Source organism: Haliotis rubra, unplaced genomic scaffold (assembly GCF_003918875.1).
Source record: "Haliotis rubra isolate DU_JTF1 unplaced genomic scaffold, ASM391887v1 Scf283, whole genome shotgun sequence".
Classification (NCBI taxonomy): domain Eukaryota; kingdom Metazoa; phylum Mollusca; class Gastropoda; order Lepetellida; family Haliotidae; genus Haliotis; species Haliotis rubra.
The window spans coordinates 764217-784609 of NW_025766925.1; the positions used below are offsets into that span (position 1 = coordinate 764217).

Genomic DNA, 20393 nt, shown 5'->3' on the forward strand with positions numbered 1-20393 from the left:
ACATAATTTGCTGTCTAAAGTTTCCAATCAGATTTCTTGCTTTAACCAACACACCTTTGATTCCTTGGGTTCCAGATGTTCTATTGGGTACATCACATCAGGAGGAGGAGGACTGTCATCACATAAAGCCTCAGCTCGTTGTAAAGTTTTCATTTTACTCTGGAATGAAACACATTGTTGTTGTGTTAACACATGGAACTACAACATATATCCAACAGACATCCCAATCAGATAAATTTCATTTATCACACAAAATTGCAGCTGCCCCTTATTTGGTATATGCAAAATGAAACACTTCAAAAAGGCCACAAAAACTGTGGTGAGAAATTACCAATCTGTATTGGGTCATTTTTGAAGTTTCCATTGCTACTAGATCTCAGTTTGTTGAGCTGGTTTATTACAGAATATTAATAAATTTATTAAAGGAGGTAACTCTCAACTGCAGATGTTGACAATCTTCTACTTAGGAAATCTGAATGACTAGTTCTAGTTCATCTAAACATGGAAACTGTGAAATATACAAATTTGATGTTTCTGCCTCATTTCATTACATTCCCATGAACCATAAATGGTAAACGATACCACAGACGAGAATCAACAATAACCCCACCAGAAGTTGAAGCCAATACTTTGTTACATATGTTACTTGAAACCATGTGTCATACAGAGTCTTGTCAACAATCTAATACCATGTTACTCACACTATACTATAAACATCTCATTAAGTTAAAACATGGAACACAAGTACATTATCATCCTATGAAAAGAAATCATTCTAATAGCATGATCTTTACATCAAAATGGCTGGCATCACCTGTGAATTTGTTCGTACTGTCTGATGGTGCTCTTGAATATCAGACTTTCCATCTTGGGATGAGACTGTCTCATATCCAGTCTCAGAATCTGGAGAACCTGTGGCTGACTGGGCAACAGGGGTTTCAATACCTGCAAGTACATTTTTTTCAAGTTCAGTATGAGGGCAAGGTTCCATATTTTAAATGGGGATTTTTTTGTTTTCTGTTTTGATGTCATATATTTGAATCAAAACCTATCAACAACCAAGTTTTGATGTATGGGGAACAATCAAGGATCTTATAATCACTATTATCACCAAAATATGCAGAGACCAAAAATCCTTTCAAATAAAAAAACATAATTCCTCAGAGACACCTCTTAATTTCTGACAATGTGTGAAGCCCATTTCTGGTGTCCCCCGCCGTGATGTTGCTGGAATATTGCTAAAAGCGGCGTAAAACCAAACTCGGTCAGTCAGTCTTAACTTCTGACCCTGTTCAGTAAAAATATGGCATATGTGCCACAGGTTTCAAATGCCAGTAACAATTTTGTCTAATTTTTTTCACAAAAACTAAAGCCAAAATTGTAATGAAATCACCGAAAGTAGCAGGCGTCATATGTTCCCCTAGACAGACAAGGCCAATTGGCGTTAGCATGAGAGTTAGTGAAAAAAACAATTTTCAGTTGTTTACACCTAAAATCCAGCTATTCACATGAAGCACTAGTCTGAAATCAGCAGCAGATGAGCTGGACATTTCCAAAGGTGTCTATCTTTGTTTTCAACACGTCCACAATAACACAGAAGTCGACCAAACATTGATTCATAAACATGTGAAAAGTATGTATTATCAGATGTTGGTGCTCATTAAAAGAGTTTTCATCACACAATAGGTAGAATATTTTCATCAAACATTGCCCTCAATCTTCAGCTACAGCGGATACTAGCTAAACAAACCCTGCAGAGTGTGAATTAATATGAACAACTCTTACAGAAATATACACCTGTCAACTGATTGTTAAGTCTGACCCAGTTTGTGGAGTTTACATAGGAACGGCTGTATGGTTATACCCGATATCAATGTCATTATTAGAGCAAGACACTTCTTTCTCAGTCAGTTCAACATGTGTTCATAAACATTAAGTAAATCTGAATTGTGTAGATTACTAGATGATACACAGGACAGATTGAGAGGTAGTGAACATATAACTCTGCTCAAGAAAAATGATTTCTTCCAGACTTATAATATGAAAAATATATGAATGAAACCTTTCTCTGAACATGTGAAACACAATTAAAGCACTTGTAAGTGGACAATATTTCAGTCCATATGAACAGATTGATATGAGGGTGAGTGTGTGAGTTTAGGTTTACACCACTATCAGAAATATTCCAGCAATATCACAGCAGGTCAGACACCAGAAATGGGCTTCACACATTGTACCTATGTGGGAAATCAAACCAGGGAATTTGGCGTGATGAGTGAAAGCTTTAACCACTAGGCTACCTCACCTGATATGAAGGAAAATCCTCTGGTGACACTGAGTTTAAAAGCTTGAATATCTGAAAATCTACCTGGCCTGACTGAATGTTTTGTTGTCGTAAACTTTCTTACTAACTAAAGTGAAAAACATTGATGCAAAGACCAGTACACATGCAAATGGTAGCCCATTCATGGCCGCTATAGGGACAAACTCTTTCTGGCATTGTAAGCTATGTGTCATGATTGTCACAACCTGGTATTGTCACAACCTGGTATTGCCAAGGTTTGCCTGATGTCTTCATAATATTCCTGTTGGAAAACCATTTCACACAAGTGACATATTGAATGAAATGTGATTTTTTAGACAAAATTCAGTCAACACGTGGTCCTGTGCATAGCGCTCAGGTCAAAAATCAGTTGAACTTAAGCAACGTTGGGCCCTTGGATGGGTGACCGTGTTGGCAGCTTAACTCCTGAGAGTTTCTAGGACTTCAGTCCTGCCCGACAACGAAGCACATGTGATACATGTGGTCTCACCTTAGGCAAGCGAGTTTGTTCACCCAGCAGGAAATGGGTACCCGGTGAAATAAGTCGTGAGACTATTAACCTTCTAGCGCCTAACAGGCAGCTTGGTTTATCCGGCGTAATAATGATCAGATTGTGTGCTTTGAGCACGATATCTAGCCTGGAAAAGGGGCGTTATAAATATTATCATTATTATTATTATTTAAATATTCTCATTAACACAAAGTTCTAAACTGTCAGTATTCGTCATATATGCAGAGATTTGAATATCTCCATGTAACTGTCAGATAAAATAAACTGGGACTTGCTACTTTGGTACGTTACTTGTTAGTTCTCATGTACAAAACAGTTTGACAATTTACCATTTGAGACAATGATGCCAATTAATGATTCAGACATGAAGGCATCCCCCAATTTTGCTATTTTAATCACAAAACAAAATATTGGCAAACAATAGTACAAGACCAACTAACAACAAGTCAAACACATTTCTCATTCTCGGACAACATATGACAGTTTCAAGGCATTAGAAGCAGTAATCATGGTTGCTCAAACTAACATTCGGTAGATGCAATCTGCAGATCAGATCCCCACATGATTTTACCAAATGTCATGTGAATTCCTCTAGACTTGAAAATAGATTGATCCACTGCAAACCTTGCAAAAATCATCAGCGTTTACTGATACAGGTGTACACCACTTGACATATCCTAGTACTTCAATCATGATACAATTCATATCAAGTTACCTTGTTCTTACGTACGCATCTGTATGTTCCATGCAGCTTGTGGGACAAACTGTTTCTACCAACAAGGTTATGTTGCAACTGTGTAACCGTTTAGTTCAGGACAGATATTGGAAGGAAGATAAAGATGCTATATATTGCAAAATATTGTAATTATCAAATTTAGAAAACCAATACAGAATTAATATTTTAAATGATATTAAGTTAATGTTAGATAATCGCTCCAGACAAGATCTGTATTTGCATAAATTATAAACAAAAGAAATAACCATTACCAAATTAACCTTGACCTGTTTGTGGACCAATTTATATTAACAGGGATGAGAATGGGTATGAGAGAAAAAAAAGAAGAAATGAGCCCGGGGTGTTGGGAGCCGTAAGTCCTCATGCCAGATCCAATGACCCCAGTGCAATCAAATCTACGGATCCGCGGAAAATTCTCATCCCTGTATTAAGCATTTCAAAGGCACAATAGGACAACTACACTAAGTGTAACCCAATGCAGAAAATAAGTAAATCCTGAACTTTTTCTGATCGAATGCAGTCATCATTCAGATGAACTTTTCTGAAGTGAAATTGCACAAAAGCACTACCTCTCTCATAGTGCAACATCTGACGGAAAAGGGCCACTAAACTTTGCATCTAACACCATAAGGAGGAATATATCAAATGGGTACCAACTTGCCAGAGGCAAAAATATGGGACAGACAAAACAGCACCTTACTTGCATTCATGAACATAGAACTTATAACAAAAATTCTACTCCTTGTTAAGTTAGTTTAAAAATACCCAATACACAAGACCTCAGGCATACAATTATACAGCATACCCTTAGCAAAGTTGACATATCAATGAGAATAATTTGATATTAGTAAATACTCACAATGGCATCAATGATATCTGAAGCACTGTCAAATTCAAATTTGTGATGCCCTGATATATTTGAGAACCGTGACTCCCAATGAATATAATCTGAACATACCACAAGAAATAGAAGAGAGTGTGACACAATACTAAGTGTATATTTATAGCGTTTATCGCATATCAACATTTATCATGTTATGAATCAATAACTCCCTTTACATTTGACAGAATAATTCAATCTAATAAGGTGTTAAAGAAACAGAGGAAGCAACACAGACAGTATACATTGTACAAAAGTAATAGCAGGAATACAGGAGAAGACAAATATTGGCCAACCTAAAATATGATGCTATACATCATGCCATATCTTCAAGGCTTACATGTCTAATGATATGAAATTATATCTCAAAGGCCCATAAAAGAAGTTTTGGAAATGGCCAATACAATTTATGAAGACATTGCATTTAACCAATCAAGACAATAATAACATACTAATGTGCACTAGTCACAACTGGATAACAGGCTCGTGTTTGAATCATTTAATAGTGGACTAAATTGATCAAAAGAAAACAAAAAAAATCTACATTCTGGAGCTGTATTATTCCTTTTGGATTTACAATCTTTGAAAATCAAGTACAGGGCTTGATTTAAGAGATGTTAACCTACTTGCACCAGGTGCAACCTAAGATAACAACCTAGTTGCACCAACTAAATTCCAGTTGCACTGCTATTATTGCAATATGTAATGGAAGAAATATGCTATTGAATTATTCAAAGTTTAGAAGAAAAATGAGCTGACATAATTATGATTTTTAATGTTAGATTTATTGTTGATATATTTCTCAAAACTTGACTTGCACCTGGTGCAAGTTAAACAAATAACTAGATTGCACTTTGTAATATTGGGTTGCACCAGTGCAGGTAACAAAGTATCAGCCTTGTCATAAACATACAATGCAACAATTTTCTGTTTTCATTTAGACATTATTTGTAGATTTGATGGCATAGTCTTTGTATCTGAATGGATTGTTAAATATATACTGTTTTTTAATCTGCACTTGCTGATGCTGTGTTTTCCAATTATCTCAAGGTTTCAACTTGCATAAATTTGACTACACTCTGCAAACAAAACAAATAATAGAAATCTTCTGTCATCATAGCCATAAATCTATTCTCAGCTATGATGAGTCACTAATGTAGCCATTTTCTTTCTACCATGGTGAAAGGAACTCTGTATCTGTGCATGTGCTAAGGCTTTTTGCTGTCTCCAAGTTCCCATAAAAATTTCTGACATTAAAATACCAAAGGTTGTACTTCTCACTTGCAAAATGGCCATTGGTTTCACATTACATGTCCAAACAGAAAAGACGTAACTTGTTACTTATCCTTATATGTACAAAAGAATGTGTTGGAACAAGAATATACTTCAAAGAAGATGTTGCACATTGTATGACGAGAATCCATTTTAATTTAGCATTTCAGTGTATATTTCATCAGCTACACCTATCCACACGGCACCATAATTTCATTTGGTGCAGAAGGACTTGCATGTATCAGACACAACCAGCTGTGTAAATGTTTCCAAAAATAAAGTTTCAGCTATGTTGTTGCGGTGGAAATATCTCTCTTCAGCAAAGTCATCACTGATGTGGTGTAACTTTCCCTAAATGCTTGAATGAGGTGCCATGCTTATCTCCTGACTAAAGGATCATTATGTCACATTTCCATCAATTATGACCTCATGTTTAGAACAAGGCAATAAACAGAGTATTTGTATTCACAAACAATAGGAAAACATCAGTTTCACAGAGACTGCAGCTAGACATTTACAGCTATTTAAGTTAATTTCCAACTTGAGAAATTCATAAATAAGGAACATCAAAGTAGCATTATTTACAAGTTCAAAATATGTGACACAACTGTTAATATAAAGTAAAGGGTTGAATGACTGCAGAAGGATTACAGCTGCCTGGAGGTAATGTCAACATCACAGCAGGGCACACACACAATGGTGCTTCACCAACTAACAATTCACTCAAGGAAACAACCAATGTGGTCTGCTGCCAAAGAACAAGGCTCTCTATCTTACCATGCTTATTGGATGATTTCTACAGGTATTTAGAAGTCTTCCTTCCAGAACACACAATACCCAGATTGTACTATATCATATGAATTAAATGACATTTATCACTTCCATCTGTTTTGTTCAACCAGCAACAGATAGGATGCCCGGTATGTCCATAAATAGCTGGTGACAGATATATTTTAGCCTTACAACGGAGTACCATAATAATTTTTTCAATCAGGAAGGGATGAAAGTGCTGTGTGAATGTCTGTTCGCTACCAACATCCAAAATCATATCAATCTGCGACTCTTTCACATGTAACATCAAGGTTACACCGCTCTGGGTTCTACTATCTTCTTTCAAATCAGGGATTCTGAATAAACACCACTATCACTAAATACTATCACCACAACTATTTACACTTCTTAAGAGTCTAATTACAAAGTTTCAACCTGCAGAAGTTAATAAATGTCAGCTTGCACTGACAAAACCTGCTGATTTAATGTCCTCCCAGATGATATGGCTGCACATCCACAGTCAAATATTTCTCAGATAAAGGTTCAACATTTCACCATTACATTTCTTTCCTACTTGGACCAAAACTTGTTGAACATCCACTGTTTCATAACAGTCTCAACACTACCTCTGTCACCATCTGCTAAGTCTACTTGAAATCTAGTGCTATACCATCCCCACTTTCATAAACTCAGTCACTCAGTGACCCTTTTCATCATGTTAGATAACCCGCTGCGTGCACTTCTCAATGTCAATTAGCTGTTTAAATGAGGTCACTCACATGCTGTCAGGGCACTATCAGCAATAATGTTGCATTTGCACAAGTAATGCCTTGGTACATTAAGCATTGATAATTAGTCAAATCTATATTTGTTACATTGTGTTCACATAGCATACTATGTTTCATGATGGGTAGGGAAGATGGAGAGGGAGAGCACCAGAGTTCATGATTAGTCCAAAATGTTTGCAAGGACCCAGCCAGAACAGCTTCAAACAGAGCTGCTTATCACAAGACACATTGTGCCTGGTGAATACTTATCAGGTATCAGAAGCTCTGGAACCTCAAAAAGTTCTACTCTTTTCAGTTGCTGTGATGTAATCCCTCCTAGGAAATGCCTACTGAACTAGCATTATGGCACCAAATCATTTGTTGGTCAGTCATCATTGTATCATGGATCCTCTGGATCATGTCTGGTGCAGCATGAAAGGCCTTCCAGGGTGAGGGTCATCTTTAAGGCTGTCCTGGTCATGTTTAAACTCTGCTCTCAAACTCTTCAGCATAGCACAAGAAGGGTCATCCTTCCCTTGTGCTGTACTCATGCCTTTCATTGATGACTTTTGATGTTAAAGCCCTTTTCGGAAGCACTTGATGTGCTGCATGTTCCTCCACAGTTTGAATTTTTCCATTTTCCAATGATCACAGATCCCTTCTTATTTCACTGACATGTGACAATGAAACAATATCCTCAAGTTTTATCTGGAAATACCTCCATGACATCACACAATGTTCAAGAGATTTCACTTTACCCACATGCTTCTGTGAGGTTCAGCATTTATCAATCAAACCTTAGGTATCATTTGAAAAAGAAACTGACAGTAAGTATGTGGTCCCTGCACATTTTCTCCTCCGACACTAACTTTGCTTGAGTGAAATGTGGAGCATTCAACATGTACTTCTCACCACTTATTGCAAAATTCCGTAGCACAGAAACGAAATGAAAGAGAAAATTTCATTGGTTGGGTTTTTAAAATGTTACTCCATATTACAGAAAATCGCACCCTTTGATAAATTATGTTAAAATATATTTCTAGATAGTTGTTCCTTAGTCAGAGTACAAGATGAAACAGTGATAAACTCACACCTTAAGACATTGTTGTCCTTACATGACAGAAGTAATAATGATAATGATGAATTTCTTCATCACTGCCAAAGTTTCTGTGACAACAGAATGTACTCTCTCCCTGGAAATGCCCACAAAACTGGCAATGTGGTGCTCAGTCAAGTGCAGGTTGGTCATGACATATTGTATACTCTCTGGATTACTACTAGTGTTGAAATAGTGTCAAACTCAGAAGATGGTGGTGTTCTATCCAGTTCTTTCATGGCAAAATTATCATAACTATTGATTTACTGTTAATAAATGAACTGATAACAGAATTTACAAGAATAAACAGATTTTCACAAGACTCAGGCTAGCGGTTAATCTTGCAGACAGACTCTTTATAATGGGACAAAACCTCACATGATTCTGCTCTTCTAGAAAAGAACTGTAACACTGAGAGACCAGATTGCACATTAATCTACATGAACTTAAACATCTCAAGGCAACAGAAATCAAAATACTTCTTCTCAGAATAATAAAGCAAAGCTTAACCTTAAAGAGTAAAAATATCCAGTACAATGAATTTCTCCTCAATGCCTGTGAGTAAACAATAATGAGGTGTAATGGTTGTCATGAATATGCATGACTAAACATGCTAATCAGAGAAAACAGGGTATACCTATTTCCCTTGATAACTATCAAATATATCTGAGCCTACAGGTTATGCTGAAGATCCATGCAACAGTTGATTATTTCTCTTGTGCATGTCTGTGAATGAAACAATGTATGTTTATTGAGGCTAATATGTATACCTGGTGTAATGGTCGTGTCAGACACGTCAGAGTTCGGACTTCCATTTGTTTCTTGTTCTCCTTCCTCCACTTCTTCTATCTCTGGTTGTTTTTTCAGCGGTGTTTTGCCCGACCGACGTTCAGACTCCGCCATGGTCATTTAGGGCCACTGAAACAAAAATAACAAGTTGTATATAATGCTTAATGACTAAAACTTGTCTTTACGAAGGTCTGTTCACATTTCAAAATGTCTTCCAGGAAGAAAAACACATATAATATTCCTGAAATTGAGGTCGTTGAATGACAGAATCATAAGAAAAACATTATAGTGAGTGAGTATGGATTTACGCCGCTTTTAGCAATATTCCAGCATTATAGAAATGAGCTCCACACATTGTACCAATGTGGGGAATCGAACCCAGGTCTTCGATGAACGCTGTAACCACAAGGCCACCCAACTGCCCCAGAAAAACATCATAAGGCACTGCCTGATATTCCAGTATCAGTATCATAGCTTTATCAATACGAACTTCACTGACCACCAGGACCACTACAAACTTATGATTTAGTGGTCCTGATGAATTTTTACTAGACAGGGATCACTTTACAAGCGTAAATTTCACACACTGTAAGCATGATATATCAGCACAAGTATTTTATCAAATGTTATGTATCATGTCATAAAGTATCAGCAGGCACATCAATGGTTGACTGGATGGTTGGTTAAATGCTTAATGCATCATTCAGCTATAGTTAACTTACAATAGGGTGGGTGGACATATTTTTCCAGGTCTCCACAGGTGCACATCAATGCTGACAAAATGACAACACCCCTAGTAATAACCCAGACCAGATAATTCACTTTACAAGCTTCAACAAGCAAGCCCTACACAAGATTAACCTTTTCTATAATGAATTCTGATTTGGAAAATGTATAAACATAAAAAAAATTACAAACATTTAAGCATTTAAGATGCCATTACAAAGTTTTACGCGATGTTCAAATGTGCGTCCAGTACATACAAATGTAGAGAATGGACACAGAAAACAAAAGTATTGTGAGCGTAATCGATAGTTACTTTTCATGTGCAGCAAAATTTAAACAACCCATAAGGAGATTTCCCATTTCTAACTCAGGTCCAATCATTACCCAAACAACTGTCATGTGTCATTTGTTTTACAGCAGTTAGAATCCAAAACGATCTTGCAGAACAAAACAATATATCATAAGAATATATAATTGGTCAGAACTAACAAAGCACCTAAAACAAATAATGTTGTGTTCCTCTGGTGAAAGTTTAATGACTAAGCTTTTCCTAGCTAAGTCAAACTTGAGATATGAAATTCACTAACAACTTATTTCTAAATCGGCCATTAGTGCCACACATTAAGGACACCAAATGATTGAAAACAGCCTTCTTCCAAACCTCAGCCAAAGACTCAACAACCATCAACAACTGGTCTTGATCCTGTCATTTGAGTTATCCAATCTCATCCTGGATACAAGGAGAAAGGTGTTGAGAAACAGCAGGCCATGTTAGAAAAGTAAATCTGACAACTCAGGGCAACTACCATGAGTGTCAGTAAAACATCTCCTTGATGCCTGTACACCCTTGCATGGCCAACATTGCTTTCAAGTTGAAGCCTGGACTCGTCTGTGAACAGTATTCTGACCCAGTCATCTTCTGAACCCAGATTCTATCCACAGAGAAGTAGGCATGGAAGTCAGCTGAAGAAAATGCTGGACATCAAATTGTGCTTTTTCAACCAACTGCATTCCACTTATACCACTTATATTGGTTTCAACCCAGGAATTGTCACAGCTGTTAATGTGGCGGTTTTGGACCTATCTTTTAATCCACTACCTGGTGCACCAACCAAATATGTTTATGTTAAATACTGACAACTATCCCCTGGCAAGTCATGAATTTTGCCCTTCTGTAGAGAACATCTCCAAAGAGATGGCATTCTGCTTCTATGGATCTTATTTGGCCTTGCAACATTGTTTTGTAACATTTTTGTGTTCATAATACCAACAGAACATAGACTTAATTTTCAAGTTGGAAAAATGATTGAAAAACTGAGAAAAAGACTGACTAAAACCCAAGCACATGCATTTATCATGCACAATTAATTAAGAGATGTCCCTTAGCTACAATTCGAAACAGAAATGAAGTAAAATTCTGAATAGCCGATGTTTGATTGACAGCTTTGCTGGGGCAACTGATCAAGTAAGTGGTCAATAATTCGATCTCGGTAATAAATGTACAGATCGTTCAGGAAAATTAAACCATAAGCGACATAATCTTTGATAATGTAATTAAAAAAAATCATGACTATCCAGAGGTACAGATAAGCTGCGTATCTGCATAAATTATGCAAAGATTTATGAGAAAACTCAATTCCTATTATGTCTATTGCGTACATGTACTCATTTGCGTTTTGTAAATACTCAATAAATTTGATCTTACATGCGTACACACACAAATGTCAAATCTTAGCTTACGTACCGGTGAATAGATCAAATAAGTGAGGCATATTGAGAGGCTCTACTTCAACACATGGACTTGGCAACTTCCAGTCTTTCTGATAGTTTCATATATTGCAATATTACAGATGAAAAATAAATAAACGTAACCAACATTTGAACTTTTTATAGTTTTACAGTTATTAGAAAATGGCAAAATACCCAATTGAGTTGGAGTGAGGTGGGTACAATTTATTAGGTTACTCAAAGGAAAATTAAGATACCCAATTGAGATGAACACAAGCGAGTACTTAACTCTATGACCCAAAAAGTTATCTGTAGCTCTGCTATCAGGCAGTTGTAACAAATGTAATCAACATTTGTCAACTGAAGTTCATATAGTGTTACCGTGGTCAGGGAAGCCTACCGGGACCCATGGGCTAAAATATGGGAATTTTTTATTATTATTTAAGCACAGGGGCTTAAATTTGGATTTAATTCTTGGGTGTTTAGAGTGAGAGTGATGTCCCTTTCCAAACGTATGGCAAACCTCGACATTTTTAACATTAGTAGTGCCTCTGCAAGGTTATCACGCTTGGAGAACATTTTGGACACCGGTTACAGGGCAGTTATTAGAGACAGAAATTGATCATCGTAACCCCTACAGTTAAATTGAACCATGTGGTCATTCAATTTTGAATTTATAGACCAGTTTCCTGATAAAAGAGTCTTAAAAAACCTGATTCTTTTTATTTTATCAACATATTGCGCATTTTCGAATTTAAACCCTGGGCTTAAATATGGTTAAAATATGTCATCGCTAGAACAGTGAGTAGGCTTAAATACGGGAATTCCCGGTTATGGTGGAAGTTTGGCTATCATGTCAAAGTAATTTTTACCCAAACAATTCCAAATTATTACTTATTTGTTTATCGTATACATATATCAAGCTATCTGAATTTCTGTTAAAACTTGATTTAAAACTTAAATTATATGTACAGAAGCGTAACCTAAATTCGTGGATAAGCTTGATTCGTGGATCGCGGAAATTATCATGCTAGCTCGTAAATTAAGTCTCAACTGACGTCACAAAGCGGTACTTTTGATGTACATACAATGCCACACCTCACTGACAAAAAAGGTCCGAATCTCTGCATTACACGCAAGTATACTAAATATAATTATCCAGCATTTAATAGATAAATAACCCCAAATCACTAATACCACAATTACCAAATTTTATTTTCACAAAATGTCAAGTAAAAAAGATACCGTTAGCTCCAACATTCTCACTTCTAGTTGTCTGCTTTCCTTGGTGTCAATACTTACTGCAGTGGGATGTCGTAATCCCACGAAACGTGACGTCACATTTTGTGGGCACACGAATGGGTGATGATTGCAAATGGCTTCCGTTTCATTCACAAGTGCAATATTAGGCATTTTCAATTTGCTGAATTAATGAATACAATAATCAGTTCGTATACAAAATGAAAGGATGCATTTAAAGTATGAATTTCGCCGCATTTCCCTTATATCCACGAATCAAGGTTACGCGAGTGTAAATCAAAATATATGACAACAAAATATGACAGTTTCAATAAGTAAGTATGCAAATTCTTAATGAAAAGAATAAGAAATATTTAGAAAATCTTCTCTGATGTCAGCACTGGGAACATACATCATATTTCAAATTGTGTTCAAAACTGTAAACTGACAACACTTCATCCTTATGATTCAGTTATCAAGTGGCAAGTACAGAACTCTATGCTTGGTGTTTTCAATCAATCAAATAATGTATGGAGATAACAAACAAGATTTGCGCTATAACAGAACTGGTTTCTAGTTGACAGAACAAATTGTTTACCTGAAACATACGCTGTCCTCACACATTCAACATATGAGGATTCATGAACACACTGACAAAATTTAACAGCTCCTCAACATGGTCTAATTCTGCAGGCAGAGACACTTAGGCTTCCAAAACAGAGAATATAAACCAAACTGAAAACATATTTTCCATCTCAAGGTAATTTTATATATGTACTGATCAATATTGTTGAATAAACATTCAGTAAACCAACAACGTGAAGAAACAGAATATAACTCATCATAAATCTGATAAACACAATTCTTCTGCAGTTTACACACAAAGACAAAGGGATGAACATACTCAGAATGCTAGATCATATATTGATGAAGCTTCCTTGTGATCACAATATCCTGAACACTCCGCCATGATAATGTGCCTGTTTCACACACAACCTATATTCCAGCTTCTGTGATACACAGCCTTAGTCTAAGAGACAAGTAATACAATAAGAGATAGGGCGAGTAGGAGCTGTGTTTACATGTTATAAGGGAGCTGAGCAGGTGTTGTGTTGGCAGACGGTGGCTGCATCAGCAGCATCAGCAGCCAGCCCAGCAGTTGCTGCTCCAGGTAGTAGTACTCTGATCGTGTGTACACCACTCACAATGGAACTTCTAAGAATGGAAACACGTTTGGAACAGTTCCAGGTGACGCTGAACTTACCCTCATAACCTGACCCAACCAACTGACATGCATACAATTACAACCCATATTGCCATGCTTGGATTAATGTAGAAACCAGTAGCAGCCTGCCCTCACACACTTTTTAATGATGGTTAACACATGCAGCGAAGAAAATACCTCATACAGTAGCAAAATAAGGCACTATTGCCTAAGGACAAAGCTGCAGATACTTAGTCTCAAACAACATTATTGAACGGAATACCAAACAACAGATCCTGACTGATTGTTCCAACACTAAAGAAAAAAACATCACAAATTTTAAAGAAATTCTAAAGAGCATTTACACTTTCTTAGTATAACCTAGTTTGGAGTGGTAAGTGTTCACTAAAAGTTATTATGAAACCAGGATTCACTGACAAAATTATCAATATTTTCAAATCATAGTTAAGTCAATCTTCCTATCATGATCTTGTTTATGACAAGATCAGAATATTGTGACTGACACAAAAGTTAATTTAGCATGCTAAGTGAGCAATAAAAGAGTAGGGTGCTACTGTAGTTATGAAACTGTGTTAGCAGGTCAAGGGTTGGGCGTACGCTAACCTACATGTAGACCAACATGGTGATCATTATTGTACAGACCCGAGTCACCCGGCCATAACTTGAAGTTCCATGAGAGGTATATTTGTCAGTCCTTACTTTCATCACTTCCTTGTTCAGTACGAATAAGAAGCAACCTCAATCTCTTGATGCATACAAATGAGCAAAATATCACTCTGCGCCGGTCCTTAAGATATCATCTTATACGAATCAGGAAGTCTTTCTCTAGACATATTTACCCCTGAAGGTGTGGTCGTACTGCTGTACTACTGTTCTAATGTTTGAAAGGAACATACAGAAATGAAAAAAAAATCACTGACGTTCAAGCAACAATTAACATAATTTCAAATGACAATATATGAAAAGAAACTGTCCTGGGCTATTAGATTGAATGTTTTGTCACATTATAACCTGTAAAGTCTGAAAACTGACTAAAACTTTACTACATCCTAAATTTGATAAACATATCAAGTGTTAAACCTCAGTTTGTGGTGACTGTTTTCATTCTTCAATGATGCAATATCTTAGCTGCTCAAACATCATGTTAATGGGTACCATTAACCATTCAGTGATTTACCTCAATTTGAGCGAGTTCATTACAGTGTGAACTGTGAATACAATATTATTTGAACATCTGTGTCGGGGAAAACATACAAACAATGTTTCACTCCATGAAGCTTCATACTCTTCATTAACTCAGAGCAAAAGTAATTTTTAATCATTTTCTTTTCTTTTATTTTATTTGACACCACTGCAATATGTTACCTCAAAGCATACACTGAAGGCCACATAACCACAAGCTGTATCATGAAAATACTTTGCTCTGTAAAACAGGATCTATGTTCATAATACCCTAAAAATTACATCTGAGTAATTGTACACTTATTAGTTATTGACAACAAATAGGTTTCAACAACAGTATCATATGTCAATCACTTCCACTACAAACGCACATGCCAGTTACAGTTCATGGTAATGCACTGACGTCAATAACATCAAAATGGAACATCATGATCAACAGCTTCAGGACTCCAGCATGTGGCAATGATACTTATCATTATGGTTGAAGTGTGCTCTTCCAAATGTCTCTATATTGAAGAGTTAAATACATAAGTAGCATATTTATAGAATGGGTTGTAGCAAGGATATTTATTATCCCAGACAGAAAGCCTTAAAATACTGACTCTTCAAAATGTCAAATCTCATTAGTTTCTGTGTTGTAAAATACCATACACAGCATTCTAAACCTGTAATCCCCAATGAGAGTATGAAAGGTATTTGAAGAACGATCATTAACATTGATACCTTACAACTTTCACCAGGGACTGCCCATGAATATTCATGTAGTCCTACACTGTTTACATGACTTAAAAAACTTTTAAAAACAAATGCCTATCACAGTTTAATCCAGATACAGTATCATCACAATGATCTCTCATCCACAGACACAGTCTGAGATGTGAAATTCACATTAAAAACTCATAAGGCACATAAAATTGGTTTGGGTTTGTGTCAAGTAACTTGAAAATAATCCAAGACCTATTATTGTCATTACCTGATAATCCATTGTCTCACATTGATGACAGATGCTTCATAAAATAATTGTGTCTTGAATGTATGTGCATATGATTTATTCATAGAAGTTTGTATGGAGTTGTGCGTATTACAGCATGATCATAGCATCCCTACAAAACCTCTCATAAAAATCAATAGAATATAAACAAAGACAGAGAGGAGAAGACAGACACATATCAGTATTATAGATTCAGGGCAGGCTTCTGTCATTCAGAGTGGTTTCACCTGGTAAACAAGTATACAGTCACAATGGCCAAACATTTCACGCATTTATGAGAAAACCATATTTCAAGCCTTCAGTTATACTCAAATATAGATAGCTTGATCCATTTGCTTTATAATGGGAGTTATCTTATTGATCTCGGTCTGAATGTAGAAGGCTACTTGTATGTAACAGACATGTGCATGTCATCATGTGACTGGTATTATTATCCACCATGACCACAAGAATATTAAGGTTTGCAAAAAGTACATGAACACCTAATAATGCATGAATTTGTGCATCACAAGAGTTGTTGTCATTGTTTACATATACAAGTGATGTGACTAAATGACATCAGGGCCTCCATGACACTGCCATTGCACATGACACTGCCATCGCACATGACAATGACACTGCCATCACACATGACACTGCCATCTTACATGATACTGCCATCGCACATGATACTGCCATCTTGCATGACACTGCCATCGCACACGACACTGCCATCGCACATGACAATGACACTGCCATCACACATGACACTGCCATCGCACACGACACTGCCATCACACATGATACTGCCATCACACATGATGACACTGCCATCGCACATGACACTGCCATCTTACATGATACTGCCATCTTACATGACACTGCCATCGCACATGACACTGCCATCACACATGATACTGCCATCGCACATGACACTGCCATCGCACGACATGATACTGCCATCGCATTATGACACTGCCATCGCATTACATGACACTGCCATCGTACATGACACTGCCATCGCACATGATACTGCCATCACACATGACACTGCCATCGCACATGACACTGCCATCTTACATGACACTGCCATCACACATGATACTGCCATCACACATGACACTGCCATCGCACATGGGTGCCATCGCACATGACACTGCCATCGTGACACACACTGACATGATACTGCCATCACACATGACACTGCCATCACACATGATACTGCCATCGCACATGACACTGCCATCGTACATCACACTGCCATTGTACATGACACTGCCATCATGACACACATGCCATCACACATGACACGGCCATCACACATGACATGGCCATCACACAGGGACAGTCTGCCCAGTTTGTGGCTAAGGCACCATAGTACTGTTCTGCAACAATGATCACCAGACAATACAGATGATATGGTAATTGAGGTAATTAGACTCAAATCAAGAACTGACCATACAAATGATATCTTATAAACATCACAGGTTTGAAAAGAAATTGGAGATGATGAAAAAGATGAGTCCATGCATGGAAAATATTGGACAGAACCCCAAAAGGGCATTGGACACTTCATTGAGAAGAAATAATTACGTTATCAAACTAGTTCACCATTCATGTAAATATAGCTGTTTATCAGGGCAGTTAAGATTCACTTGCTTATTATTTCGTTAATTCAATTTGTTATACACAATCACTAGAATCTTAGAGTTTCGAATTGTGTAAAAAGGTGTTTTTACTTGAATTTGAAATTATCTATGAAAATGTGATAAGTAAAATGGAATTTTTCCATGCCAAACATGTTAATAATCAACACTCTAATATATTTAATTTAACATCAATGTGGTCACAATTAACACTATGAACATGGTCAAAACATGTAAAAATTAAAAACTTGTGGTTATTGCTTCACTGAACTGCTGGCTTGTTATTGTATTTATTACCCCATATTGATATTGATATTCATTACTCAATATTATTGCTATTTATCATCCAAAACCTATCTCCACAAGAGATATTGCTTGTGTGATATCAGACGATATCTCCTAGGAGATATCATTTTGACAGTAGATTTTGCACAATGCCCTGACAATGCTATGATGTCATGAACTTGATGACGTCACAATGCTATGATATCGCTGCACTGCAAGTCTAATGGCAGTACTGTGTTCAGAGATGTACAGTTTTCATTGAAAACTTATGAAGAGTGATTTTTGATGATAAATAGAATCTCACCCTCGTGTCTTCTGATATCAAATGTATCAACACTCGTTGATAAAAGTAAAAATATCCTTGGCAAGCCTCGGATATTTGTTACTTTATCAACTCGTGGTGATATATTTGATATCAAAAGACACTCGGGTGAGATTCTCTCTGTATCATATTCATCTCTTTGTGGATTTGTTGCAGCGCTATTGTTTACAAAAAATAACTACATTTTAAAGGTAGTGTGTAGTCCTGTCAACATTTACAGCATTGTTTACTCTGGGAGAAAAAACAAGTGTCAATACTGAACCCTGTATCCCAATTCTTATCTTTTTTAAACATGCTATTCATGCAAAAACAAAAGCTCACAAAGAATATGAGTTGGTCCCTTGCAAGTTTTTTTGTACATGATGAAAGGAAGCATGTGTATTTTCTGTGGTAAATAATCTCAGTATTTTACTGAAAGGGCGAGAAAAAAACAGAGTTCATAAAAAATAACAAGTACAAACATCATTTCATGCAGCCCAGTGCATTGGTAACATCATCAGGACAGCATTGTTCACAGCATTCAAATCTTATTGTGACATGAAGTGGAACTCATCTTGCATCAGAAACAACACCATAGCTGAAGACCGACGACATCATTCAACATATGTTGAGGCAGCAGTCAACATCAGGGTGTTTTCCTGCAGAATTCAGGAATAATGTGTAATGAAGAAATTATTAACCTGGTTTGTAAGGCTGACTGATTTTACGAAACTTAAGAATTCTTGTGTTCCCTTTGCTCTCCCTTAGGCAATACAAGAATAGATACTTGTTTCATAGAATCTGTAAGACTAAGACATAGACATTTACATACTGTGTCTGTCATTAATCTTGCTCGAAATATACCAACAGTACAGAGCATAAATGGACATACCTGACACAGGTTTCATTAGTAAAACATATGCATATATCAAAAAGTATACTGACATGATAATCTACATATATCTCACTAATGTCCACATTTGTAACATGTTAAAAACAAAACACATAATGCAGTATACAGCTTACAAACTGTTTTCTTCATCATAAGATCCTTGAAACCCTCCCCGACATAGACATGACTTTCACTTACAAATGTTACATATGTTGTGATTTACCTTAACAGTAACTTCACACAATCAGAGGATCTCTGATGATATCAGATAAGTTTTGGATCCGTTTCCATTGAGCATACTTAGTTCCAAGAAATATTGACTTTCTAAATTCAGCCTAAACAGAATATGATAAGTGACATCCTCTAAAAGCCAGTAGCGCAATAAACTGACGCACAACAGATGCCCTTCCCACCTATTTCAGCTCTCCAATCTCCGATCATACCTGTTGATTCCAAGTGTAAACATAGGGCAGCTGCTGTATACCACTGCTATGTGATGTTACAACGAGGACAGGTGGGAGACATGGGTGGAGCTGTCACAGGCAAGTAGCAGTGAAATGCTGCTCTGGTTACACCCTTTAATCAACTCATAGCTTATTGTCAAGCGAATATGCTCCAAGGCACCTTGTTTGTTTCTCTCCCTGAAATACTTCAACGTACACGCATGGTGATTTTGACAACAATTCACCTTCAACATTCAATGCATAAACCCAACAAAAAAATGATAAGACTTCAACAGACACATGAAAAAGATGCAATAAACTCAACCCATTACATATATCCTATTGAAAGATTTGTAAAGCAGCATATGAAGTGTTGTCGACACAATTTAAACCAGTCGATGTCAATTAAATGGTATTTTTTAAACATGCATCTCAATGTTTAATTCAACATAATCGGGCAATAAATATTTTTATTCAACCAAACCTATACACATAAAAAAGGATAAAAGAACAAAGAAATTACTGTTTGATTCATGTCCAGTACAAAAGAGATCCATCAATTATCATCACTGCTACAGTACAACAGAAGGACTTCACATCCAGTGAGAGTA

General features: G+C 36.6%; 1 protein-coding gene across 1 annotated transcript in view; it reads right to left on the minus strand.

The window, feature by feature from the left end:
• The window catches only part of LOC124281353 (cAMP-regulated phosphoprotein 21-like), a 68691-nt gene that overhangs the window by 22037 nt on the left and 26261 nt on the right, over positions 1-20393 (minus strand). Inside the window, exons 2-4 of the mRNA XM_046717388.1 lie at positions 9127-9274; positions 815-945; positions 55-159 (exon numbers count right to left, since the gene is read on the minus strand). Coding sequence (XP_046573344.1) covers positions 55-159; positions 815-945; positions 9127-9265 — 375 coding nt within the window. The 5' untranslated portion in view covers positions 9266-9274. The remainder of the gene's footprint in view (positions 1-54; positions 160-814; positions 946-9126; positions 9275-20393) is intronic.